Source organism: Lates calcarifer, linkage group LG14 (assembly GCF_001640805.2).
Source record: "Lates calcarifer isolate ASB-BC8 linkage group LG14, TLL_Latcal_v3, whole genome shotgun sequence".
Classification (NCBI taxonomy): domain Eukaryota; kingdom Metazoa; phylum Chordata; class Actinopteri; family Centropomidae; genus Lates; species Lates calcarifer.
The window spans coordinates 3,612,408-3,625,698 of record NC_066846.1 but is presented as its reverse complement, the minus strand read 5'-3'; the positions used below and the strand labels follow the sequence as shown (position 1 = coordinate 3,625,698).

Below are 13,291 nucleotides of genomic sequence, written 5' to 3'. Positions count from 1 at the left end.
ACCCAACTAACAGTACCAGTCTATCAGTGAAGAACAGATTTAGTATGCAAATCATGCAGGATTCCTTTCTTACTAGCTCTACAGAAAGATTTACTTTCTTTTTTTTTCTTTGCCACCTGCACACTCCTGCAGCGACCTTCAAATACTGTCAATCAAAGCAATGGCATAAGGGATTAAATTAAAACGAACCGTGCACTCTTAAAATGTGACCTGCAGCTACATTTAAAGGTGGAGGAGCAAAAAGAATCTAATCAAGTGTCTTTATGCCAAGGGCTCTTAAAATGCGTTTCCTCCGCCAGTATGCTTAGTGCACTTAGTCATGGGTTAGAATAAAGTCTGTGGACACCTTGAGCACGTGAATTTTACTGATAAAGTCAAGTGGGTGATTAGCATGGCAGATGATGTGCACATTGTACTGGTAGTTTCTACAGTACAATGTCAAAACCACAACACTATGTGAAAGTGACTAATATAGTCAATAAGCTATTTGAAGCATACTTGTTATTCACTTGTTTCAGTTTGGCTCAGCTAATCTTGATTTTGATTTGGATATTTTGGATATATTCTCAGTAACTTTTCTAGATGTTTTACCACCACATCACAGTCCACTACATTTGTATATGATAAATCCTCTGAATCCTGTAGCTCTTTATCCACTTGTATCATTTCCAGGAAATGCGAGGCTCTATCATTCAAAACCCTGGCTCACCCACATTTCTGTACAAATATTGTGTGTTTGCAAGGCTTGAGGTAAAAAAAAAAAAAATGGAGACAACTTAAGTGACTCTCCTTCTCATATATTACTTCACTGCAGACAGCTCATGCTTTAGTTGCAGCATCTCTCAGAACAAAAGAAACACTGTGACTGGTGTGAGAGCCAGACACTATGACTCAACATCACCTTTTAAGGGGTGGGGAAGAATGGCCAGTGGAACAAAGAACTTTGCCCCCCAGCAAATGAGCTGGGCAGACAGCAAATTATAGCTGCTTCATTACAGGATTGTAATCAGTCCATGGATCGATACATACAGTAATCACCAGCTGAGCAGAGGAAGGAGAGTGAAGAGGACTGGTGGTGGGAGTATTGCTCCTCTATTTCAGCCTTCTGTCAATTGCTCCACAAGAGACTGGAGGCAGGGATCCATTAACGTATCCACAAATTAACAATACAGCTAACTAGGTAGTGTCACAGGCCAGGTCAAGGCTGGTGATGTAAAAGAATAGATATACAAGTCCCTTATAATTGAGAATTCCTGTTATACATTGAAATGTAATTTCTGTGATCACCACATACCTAATGATATGACACATCATTTCATGAAAAACATGCGCTCAACATGGTCATGGTCATAGTAGATTAAACAGACAACAGAAATTTTGTTGTCTAATGTAGCACTTCCTCTGGTATCTTAGTCCTCAAAAAGGCTATACAGTAGCAGGAATACAAGGTTATTTCAGGGCAAAAAAGTTCAATCTAAAGCCTTGTTTAGACCAACAGTAGTGCTGTGTGAAGAGGCAGCCAAGTCATTAATTTCAATGATGTAGGGACAACAGGGGTTGGCACACACAGGGCTCCAGCAAAAATACACAGTGTCGTCCAGTGAAGATAACAAAAACAAAAATCAAAGAAACGTGAGCTGCAATTCAGCGTGGCACAATCTGGTGATACACTGTGTTGGTCAGTCAAACACATTACCTTGTCCTGTAGTTTTCTTCTATAAACCACTATAGAGTCTTTTGACATCTGATAAGCCTTGAAGGAGCTATTTGGATGTTTTTTCATTCCTTCATAGCCAAACATTTGCCATTGGCATTTTTTATTCCACAATGACATCTTCTGCAAGAATGGCCACTAAGAACTACACGAGACACTCAGTTCTGAACAGAAACATCAGAGTTAAGTGTAAGTTGATTTGAGGACCATGTGCCGTTGGGTCTAGAATAGCCAAGTCAAGGATCAATATCAAGATCAATTCAAACTCAGTCCTGTTTGAGTGATATAAACTGTGAATGTATGTATTCCACTAAATCTCTGGACTGAAATCTTTACATACAAACTTTGTACACATGTAGTGCCAGGGCAAAAATATTGGCTCACCAGCTGCTGAAAAATATATCTTAAAAACATTTTTCAACATTATTACAGAATTACAGCACTCTGTAGAATTTACAATTTTATTGCATTACTTATTACACTTGCACACCTTTCTGGTGACATACAGTACATTGCTATTTTTGTGATGACCCTGCCATAGTCCCATGATGCATAGCACAGTGCCAATAAGCAGCAGGTTTTGAGAGTCTGGCCTTCGCCAGGGAGGGTAAGTCATTGGCTTTTGCCCGTGCTAAGAATACCACATATGTTTTTGTTAAGGACAGCTGACAGATCAGATTTATGTGCGAGGGAGACAAAGAAGGTAAAATCCATGAGGAGTGAAACATAAAGCAAGGAGGGGCCATGGAGACCTGAGCAATCGATCAATCATCCCACCTCAGCAGTTTGTCTGCAGCCCACCCCACCCACCCTCTGACACTAGAGCTCGCCCCACTTTTCAAACTCTGCATTGCTTTATCCTCTCTGACTGCCTCAGTCTGTTGCCTTGGCTTTCCCATAATCATTGTCCTTTTTCTTCCTCGATGTGGTTCTTTCATTCTTTCTTTTCAACACTCTTCATGAAACAGCTGTAGATGTAAGAGGGATATGTTGAGTGCCAGAGCTCTTTATCACTGCCTAGGAGTTGTGTGTATTCATATGTGACTGTTTGTTTTTCCTTATGTGGTGGTGTTTAGCTGTGTTTATTATTGCAATTGTGTGTGTGTGTGTGTGTGTGGGTGCAAGTTCTTTAACACTGGCCAAATGTTTAATAAGCAAACAAATGTTCATGGCAGTTCACACGCTTTTGCCTGTGCCTTGGAGCTAGTGCAGGACACTAGCCTCTGTCTGTGGACCCAGCAGGCCTGTTTGATTCATGAAGCAGCATCAAAGCTTTCATATGCCCCTTATATTTCCCACTGCTCTCTCATCTCGCTGCTGAATCGTTTCTCTAAAGCTGTCGGATACTCTCTGCAGGGTGGATGGCACTCGTCGGAAGCTAATAGAGGGTGACTGTATATGCACATGTGAATGTGTGCGTGTGCGCGTGTGTAAGAACAGCGAGGTAATGTGACGTGACGAGTGGATTTGCCAGCATGTGGTCATTTAGAGTTCGGGATGTTTTCACATGCGCGTACACACATGCATACACTTGTCTTATTCCATTCTCTCTTTCCTTATTCCACTAAAACTACCTAATTACTCCCAATATGTAATCCAATCGGCCAAAAAGCAGTATGCTAAGGTTCATTATGCGTTGACTAATGCACCACACAAGTTTGGATGGAGCTATTCATGCAGCTCATCTTATTAAACCTGTCCTCTCTCTCTCTCTCAGTCTGAGCTGAATCCAATTTAATAACACATGCTGCACTGTGCTTTTATTACTGTAATATCCACCAAAGACTAGCCTAAAATGGCACTTTCAGGGCAGCATTGAGAAAAAGGTTGTTTTTGTGTTCTCATGACATTTTATCACCATTTATGATGTTTTGTTTTTCAGAGTGGGGAAACTTGTACTAAATATCCATACATGAAAATTAATTTGCTGCTGCTGCAGGGAAGCGAGATTTCATTCCTATTTACACATCCTAATTCTTATACTTGCTGATGGCTCTCAAGTCAAGCCACAGCAGGATTGTCAGGACTATATAGCTACAGTAGGTGTGAGTGAGTCGGAGTGCGTGATGGTCCAAGTCAATAGCATTGATTCCACTCAGGCTGGAATTCCATCCTCTTCCTCTGTCCGTCCTCCCCCTCACACTTTCACTGTGTAGTTCACAGAAATGAAGCACCCCCTCAAGAACCGTGAAGGCCAGAGGTCCCTGAGGGCAGGCTGCTTGACACCACGACTGCAGCAAAGTGCTTAGCTGTTGCTGGTGGTATGATTGTGGCATAGGTTATAGTGGAGGTTGAGGTTATTGAATCCTTTTTGTGTACACTTGTGTACACAAAGGCTGAGGGGAGAGAGAAAAAGTGAATTCTTTAGGATAACTAAGTTAGATTGCTTGAAGAATAATATTGTACTGATTCCATAGTTGAAATGTTATTTTTTTTCTTTGAGAGAAATCAAATGTCAGGGAGAGAGTAACACTTGGGGAACTCGCAGTGGTTTGGCGTTTATGTTCAGATATTTCAAAAAGAGCTATGCTTACAGTACCACCATATGAGAGCGTAAACCCTCATTTATCCCAGCCAACAAAACCTCCAATACTATTTTTATCAGTCGAAATCATTCAGTCAGCATTTACCTTTTTGTCGTTTGTACTTGTATCGTTAAATTTTGTAATCCCGTGCAGTAGGAGAAGTAGCCCGAAGTGTGAGCAACCTGAGAGGCTGCTGAAGCCAGTGGATATATGTGGGCAGTTGATAAACACTGGCTTTCCTCATTACATCTGCTTATTCATGAGGCAATTGTTGGTTAGACTGCTCAGCCTAGACGCAGGGAGTATCATTTTTGACCCCTAAAAATATCCAGTGGTAAAGGTTTGTTTTCTTCGCGCAGTGAAATCGAATACCAGAGGAACTCATCATTTAATTAATAATAAAGACGCTATTATGGGTGGCTAAATTTCAAATGAGTCATTTCTCTAATGTAGTCAGGGCCTTCTGTGAGGTTAATTGAGACCTTGACAGCACTTTAGTCTGTGCTGCGTGCTTGTGTGTCTTGTCTTACCTCTGGCTACAGCGTTCGGCTCTTGGGCTTTATGGAAAGAGATTTGATCTGAGCGAAAAAGCATACACTCCAGGTGTGTATGCGCATGTAATCACAAGAGTGGTACCGTGGGAGTGAGAGGATGAGATAGAGATGTACAGTAGATGTGCTGTAGAGGAGAAACAGATGTATAGCAACAAGCACATATTCACAGCAGCTGAAGTGGTCTCAGAGAAGGAAAGAAAAGAGTCATTCTTTATATTAGTTTTTGCGACGTGAAAGCCAAGACTGAAGTGATCTTCTTGATCTTCTGGGAAACTGAGAGAATGGCTTTCCCACTGCTCTGCAGTGTGGAGGAGGATCATCTGCTTCCTGGAGCATACAGCAGATATAGGAAATTGCTTAACCCGACTTGCAATATGAGATGGACGAGTGTATATTTTTGGATAACACAACAGTGTATCACCAGCTTGGCAGTGTTGTTTTTTCCTGCCACTGCTTCTAAAGTCACGAACAAAAACCATACAATTGTGTTAATATTAGAATAACTTATCAAGGGGCATTTCTGGCATTGTGACAGGACTGACTGGTGCAACAGTCAGTCCCAGTCCTCTCCTTTCACTCCCCGATCCTCTCCAGCTTTATCTCCTCTTCTCAGCCTTCTGTTCATTAAACAGACATAAACAAAAGAAAGTTTTTTGTTTGCAGCTCGCGTCTCTCCGTTGCATTCAGCTCAATCTCGCTGAGCTCATGGAAGCAATCACAAGCTGTTTGTTGCTTACCGTTAACAGCCCATACTTTGGGAGGGGGTCCAACTTAATACATAATTGAAAATGGTTGCTGTGGTCCATTTGCTACGCTTTTATTCTTCCAACATCAGCAAGGCAAGCACCGCCAGGAGGCTGCTCTTGGGGGATTTGCTTTTTTTTTTTTCCCCTCCGTGTCATTTTTCCCCTCCATCTCTTTCTCTTTCCTTTGATGCCTTTTTTTTTCAATGACAATTCACACTTCAGTTGAGATTGCTCTAAATTTCGATTTCAGCCAAAATGCTCTTTTAAGTAGCTGTCTCTGTCTGGATGCCATTCGTCCCTCACTTCCTCGTTTTTTCCCCCCCGTACATAAAATGTTTTCTTTTATGTGAGTGCATACACCCATATTATGTTGCTGTGTTTGTCTCAAAGTGAGCTCTATCATCCCCTTTTAATGTTCCAGAAGTACAGCAGTTAGTATGTCACTTAACACAGCGCTTTTTCTGCCACTCACTAAAGCCGTCTTTCCTCTCTCATATATCTTCCATGCAACAGTTATTCCTTAACTTGGTATTAATGGAATAGTGCAATCAGCTTATGTAGGCTACCACAGGTTGAATGGTCATATCTCGGTACAAAGTGCACAGCTATCGAATGGACACACTATTATCCATCACCACTTTTCTCCTCTCACCTGAGATTGCTCCTCTGGCGAACTTGCTCGCTCATGAGATTTGGCTTTCAATCTGTCTGCCAGAGGACCACCCCCTCTGGTCGGCCCCAGCCTCGCTCCCCAGGGAAATGCACCGAGGTCTTGGAGTGATTTTGCTGTAATGGAACTTCAGGATAAACTAGATTTGATGATCCACCCATACAGGTGCCTCTTGGTGGTTTGTGTCTGCCCCCTCTTCCTCCTGTTTCAGCCCTAAACCTCATTACCTGGGGCTGATTCTTCAATCTGGCCTCTCCAGGGAAGCCGAGGTGGGGAGGGGCAAACGAACACAGGAAGTGGATTGTCACTTCAGATCACAGTTCATGTTGGGGAACCAGTTGATTTGTATCACTGCAGAGTGGGGAAGAGTTATTTGAGAGTTGAGAGATCTTGCTTATTGGTGGTGTTAGGTGCATCTAAGGTCAGTTTTTTTTTCCCCAAATAAGCAGTGGATTTTTACAACATATCTTCTTATTGTCATGATACCTAAGTTAAGATGAAATGAGGTCATTAGTGCAGCAGAGTGGTGTGACAAACAGGATATGTTCCAAAGAATGAAGATGTAACAGAAGAAAGAGTAAATAAAATACTGTATGTGATTATAATAATAAAAAATAGTAAAGAGAACTAGGTAATTTCCATGCTTGCTGGCTTCAGTGTCCACACTGTGATTGAGGTGTCACTGTTGTGAATGTCGTTGCAGCGACACTTTCTGTTGTGACAGCTGCAGGTGTTTGTTCACTTCCTGACAGATGCACACTGTGTCCTCCCCTGCTGCTGTTAGGCTGCTGTTTGACATGTGTCCATTGTACAAACTGGCTGGTTTTGACTGGTAGTGTGTGAACGAAACTCACTGCAGTGGAAGGTGGCCATGTGCTGCAGACAGCCTTGACAGGCATTAGCGGCGTTGTCAACACCTTTTCCTCCATCTGTGTTTGGCTTTTTTTGAGTTGCTCCTTTCATCCACTTTGTCTGGTCTTGGCATTAATATTTCTCCTGTTATTTTCTCTGCCATTTTCTCTGTTTCCCCTTAATTCAAAGACACCTTCTATGTAATTCTGACCCAGCAGTTTGCTTTGCTCTGATGGAAATTATTTTATTTCATATAAGACACATTCATACTGCTGTATTATTCAATGTCAGATGCATCACTTTATATTTAAGGTGGCCTTCAACAGCAAAAACATTCCGGGCATGTTTTAAGAAAATAGAATAATAATTGAATTGATATATATTATTTCCTATATTTTTCTCACAACTTAATGAAAATGTATTACTTCTTCCATCACATAAAAAAATTTTAATTGTTGGACAAAAGAAGTCTCATACTTCACTGAAAAGTTGTTTCTTAGTACCATAGTAACAGCAGATGTTCCACATCACACTTATATACGTTGCATATCAGACCAAGACGAGGTGTCATAAATAATTTCCTTCTTCAGTGGATTAATGTGAAAACAGTCTATGTGCACACCTGATTCTGCAGAGTAAAACTATAACATCCAAGGGAACTAAAGATAAGCAGTTTTCATTACAGTGAAGTTCCTTTGAATAGGAATACTTTTAATCAATTAATCCTACAGTCAAACAAGTTGCATCATACTAATCATACTAATCTTATACTGTAGAATAGGAGCTGGTGTTGACATCGGTGTAAAACTGCATTCATACTGTTTTTTGTTGTTTTTTTTAACTTAGCTCTCTTTTTCTTTCTCCCTTCTTTCTTTCCAGGTAAGGAAGAGTCAGTGGCCACCTTCAAGGGCAACGAGTTCTTCTGCTATGACCTGTCCCTGACGCCCATCCAGAGCAGCACTGACGAGATCACGCTGTCTTTCCGCACGCTGCAACGCAACGGCCTGATGCTGCACACCGGGAAGTCGGCTGACTACGTAAACCTTTCCTTGAAGAGCGGCGCCGTCTGGCTGGTCATCAACCTGGGCTCGGGGGCCTTCGAAGCCCTGGTGGAGCCTGTCAACGGCAAGTTCAACGACAACGCCTGGCATGATGTGCGCGTCACCCGCAACCTGCGCCAGGTAAACACTGCCCGCATAACTCAGGGCCAACCGCATTTGGAGTGGTGCTTCTGTTTGCCACCCACCGTATCTCTGCTGCTTTATTTTACTCTTCGTCTTTTTGTCTTTTCTCTCTGCACGTGGAGCACACAGAGAGTGTTTGTCTCACCTTAACTCTCTCCTCTTTTGTTGCTTACTGCCTTTGCTTAACAGAAGTTTCTTTTTTCCAGGTTGGAGTTTAATAGAATGCTGATGCTGTTTTTTCTTTCTTATTTGGCTTCATATTTATTTCTAAAACAACCAAAGATCCATCTCACCTTCAAATTCAAAGGTCATTGTAAGGCAAAAGGATAAAAAGCATCACAGCCCAAATGATAATACGGCAATAATCCCAGTTATAAATAGATTTATTTAACATACATTACATTAATGAAATCAATGCATATGCATATTTAGGTGTTGCTGAGGGCATTGTTTTGTGCTGTTATTAATGAAAAAGTGAAGAAAGTGGTCTGCTCAGTATGTATGCACATAATGTTCTTGGCTACACAAATTGAATGAACCCTAATTTATCAAAGGTGACAATGCACTTAAACCCTTTCTGAACAAATTACCTAACACATCTTTACAAATCTTTAATTGTAGCTAATGGAAAACAAAAGAGCATCTGCAACCTGAGTGTCTATGTGTATTTGTGTGTGTAAACTGGTGTGTGTCTGTGCATGCCAACTTGTTCTATCTATCCACATGCACAGCAAAGCACTAAGTGCATGCACATACAGTACACTCTCTGGATGCACCAGGTCATCAATTGGCAGTTGCAGATACCAGCAGTGAGATACAATCAATTCCACTTACACTTGCCGAGCTTACTTCTTCATGTTTTTTTTTTGGTAATTGTAATTGGAACGAATGGCTTGTCAGACCTAATAATGGGCATTGTAAGCAGCCTCGAATGCAAAAAAGGCTGATGTGAATGCATTAACACAAAGATGGTATATCAGCTTCTTTGTGTTTGCCTGCAAAAACATCCCCTGAAAGTTTGAATAAAGAAAAACAACCTATAGCATCAAACTCCTGTACTTTTAGACACTGAAGAAATTCCTCCCCACGCAAAAAAGGAAAACCTGAGAGCAAAGTGATTCTTAATGTGGACTAAGTGCTGTTAAATTATAGGGGGAAATTTCCATGCCAACCAGACTCTGCAATTTCTGTCATATTGCAATAATATTATTATATATTCCAATGTGGTAAGTTAGACATGGAAATAGTCCAAGATATTTTATTAGCATATGCTGTGCCTGCCTTAGGATAAGGGCAAATGATCACACACTTACAGACACACAGAAGCACTGGTGCACCATCTCAGACACACACACACACACACACACATACACAGTCGGGGTCAAATATGTTATGCTGTAGAACTATGTGTGATCAGCAGAGTGAGACTAGCTTAATGAGTTTGGGAAGCCAACATGATTTTAAAGATTTACAGCATGAGCCGACCCACCTACCACCAACTGCACCATAATGACCATTAGGCAAATGAGTAACACAAACACATACGCATGTTAAACCGAGGCACTATTATTATCTGCCCATCTGTCTGTCTCTCTCACGGTCTGTCTGTCCATCTATATGCCCATATGTCTGTAATGGCATTTACAATAAAATAACTGCTAAATATGACCTATGCAGTAGTATTAAGTATTAATATAGTTTTGAACACAAGTAACTATCATTTGTCTTGTTTATTATTGAGTATAACCAAAATTAACATTTTAAAACAGTTGGGAAGAATCCTCCCAGTAGTCTAATCTTCCATCCAGAGTTAAATTTGCAAAAAAGCAAATGTTACTTGAGACTAACAAGCACATTTATTTGTGTTAAAGTTATCACTGATCTTTGTGTCTTGAGTCTTTGTTATATGACCCTCATGCACATATCGCATGCCTGTGCTCAGTCCATGCCTTGGCCCAGAACTAACCACCCACATCATGGTGTCCAGGCTATCTCCATTAACTTGCATAACATCTTGAAATCCCCAGCGGATTATTCTAATTGACCTAACAGGCAGCCTAAGTGTTAAAGAGCTCTCTAGATTTACACTGGACCATCCCCAGTGAGAGACACAAGGAGCGTGGTATCGATGACATCGACCACCTCTGACCCTGTGTTTACTCCCGGACTGATACCCAACTGATCAATGAGCACTTGTAGGCTTGGAGGTCCCCTTAGGATGCACATGCATTTATGCAGTTACGCACATCAGAGAAATTCTGGATTCATACACATGTAGTTACAGGAATATTGCCGCCTGAGCAGCTAACGAGAACAAGTATGATTTTTAAAATGTGTACTGTGCTAAAGGTTTCAAAAATTATTTTGTAAAAAATGAACTAAACTGAAGAACACCATCATACTTTCTAGATATAGTCACATAGTTACCTGTACACTTTGATGTATTTATTGTTGAAAAGTGTGCATAGTTGTCCATCAACATGCATGTCTTGTTAATTACATTAGACACAGTAATTGTTTTCTACCTCTCTTTCCATTGTAGCTAACATGATACCTTGTATTAAAAATAGCCTGCAGTCTACAAGACAAGCCATCTGAGGTTATCATACAGTCCCAGTGGTCTCCAAAGTCTCATCCACTCTCTGTCTGTTGTCCTTAATGGCTCTTCTAACGTCGTGCATATCTGTCACTGCATCAGTAAGCTCCAAAATAAGTAAAGCCTGTGAGCTCTCACAAACTGGTCTCTCTCTCTCTGACTTGCTCTCCCTCTGTATGTGTATATTCGCCGTCTTTCTCCACAAAACCTATGAATTTGTCAGCTTTGTGCAGGATAAAATGAAGCAGACAGAATTAGGTGAGGTGATAGGGACTCTCAGCCAAAAGAGAGGAGAGAAAAGGGTAGGGGAGGGGAGAAATGGGTATGCTATAGGCTGAACAAATGATCACAGATTCAGAGCTCCCCTTGGTGGCAGCTGGCAGTACTGCGGGTGTGTATGTGGAAAGCAGTGTATGCTGGAAGAATGTGGCTAATCCCTGCGGTGTACAGTTGATGTGCAGGAAAGGACACTTGCCTTGACCTCTCATCAGTGCACGCCTCTTCCTGCAATACACACACACATCCCCACCCCGTTCACCCCATTCACTGCAAACATTGGTTAGCATAAGCAGCAAGGCATCGCTCCTCCACCTTCCCACCCCCCTCTGCTCCCCCCTGACATGATGATCTACCATCATGGACCTCTTATAGACTTCTGCACTGGTGACCATCCTTGCCCTTTCTCTCCTCCGGGATTGCACACACTGTCTAAACACGCTGCAGGAAGAAGGGCAAAGACAAAGATGGAAACCCTCATGTTAGGGCGTCTTGGGAAATGATAGATATATCTGATACACTGCACCAAACAGAACGCATTGTGAAAATAGGTCAAATATTAAGTCTGCAAGGACGCTCACACACACAGTGGTTAAGGCCGTTCTCTTAATGCATGTGCAGTGCATATTCTAGACAAAAAACCACTCATTCTCTGTCGTACCTTATGTATTTATTTTTCTGATCCTCCCACTGTGATTATCTCAGGGTTCCTGCAGACACAGACTAATCCACACACTACTGTATTCCTTTCAAGGATAACTTGTAACATTGACAACTGGAAAAATCAGCCACAATTTAATTGAAAATACCTTGGACGGGATCTAAAACCACCTGTGTTATTACGTTCATACCCATTACTGTCATTACAGTAACTCAGAGTCCATCAGTCAGCTTGTGTGTGTTGCAAAGTAGCAGTAGAGCAAGTGCAGATCAGGTGGAGGCTGATGTTCAGTGGGACTGGGACTTGGGTGTTAATGTATTGCCTTTAAACATTAGAATATGTGTTGCATACAGGTTCTGATTTCTTTCCGAGTGGTGAGACAGGAGCCTTGAATTAGGAATCAGGAAAAAGAGCAATATCAAGACCAGTAGAGCAACTGTTGTAAACAACTGCTTTTGTTTACAGAGGCACAATTTTAATGTAGTGCCTGTTGTAAAGGTGGTGATCACCTGATGAAAATCAGTTTTTAGTGACCACGATTACTGTGTAATGTAATGTAATATTTTTGCTTTGCAGTAGAATGTTTTATTATGCTCTGTAGTTGACCATAAAATTAACATCAAACTGCTTTTGTTGTAGTATGTCACCAGCCTTTGTTTTAGATTTTGTTTAGATTATAGCAATGCCAGGAAGTATCTTGGATGCCCTGATTTTGATCTACTGGAGAGATACAGAAATACAACAATCTATAATGTATTCTTGGAGGCCTGACTTTCCATGTTGACGATCACTAGAACAATCAGAGCGGCCTCACATCACAATGGTCTGTATGCTCAACAGACATCTGGGTCCCACAGGACGCTGCAGGCAGTCAGAGGAAACATGAGACACACACTTGCAGTCCAAAGGAAGTGCGTGCTTGTATGTCTGGATTTTTGTTTGTTCATGAGAAGTAGAGAGAGTGAAAGAGTGATTGTGTGCACAACAGAGAGTGGGAAATGAAGTGTAGTGCTGCCATCTGAGACTAAAGGAGTATCTGAGCAGTGGGAGGAATGGGGGAGAGCTGGGAGACAGACAACAGTTTGTTCTCTAGTACGAAGAAAGAAGAAGAACAAAGCAAAGTTTTCTTTGAATTCCCCAATGTGACTTTACAACAAAAGATTCAACATCCACTGTGTCACAGAAATGGGCCAGTAGCTTAGCCTGCAACTGGGGAGAGAGACCTTTGAACTCAATATCTTTCTTTTTTTTGCTATCCCATTTTTCCTTTTTGTATCACTGTCACCCTTTTCTCCCTTTTACACTCTCACCTACGGCATCATCGGTCCTTGTCTTGTCTCTGGCTTCCTCTCTCTTTTTATATTCCTTGATTTTCTTTTAAGTCCACCCACCCTTGCACATCTCTTTTCCATACAATTGAACCGTGGATGCAGCTATTGGATTAATGTATGGATCAAAAAGATTATTCTCATGTTGTCTTAGTGTTGAATGCACAGCCCTGAGGTTCAACTGC

General features: G+C 41.5%; 1 protein-coding gene across 1 annotated transcript in view; it reads left to right on the top strand.

Moving 5' to 3' along the window:
- The window catches only part of nrxn2b (neurexin 2b), a 609,692-nt gene that overhangs the window by 236,644 nt on the left and 359,757 nt on the right, over positions 1–13,291 (top strand). The window contains 1 exon segment of the mRNA XM_051075715.1: positions 7,941–8,242. Coding sequence (XP_050931672.1) covers positions 7,941–8,242 — 302 coding nt within the window.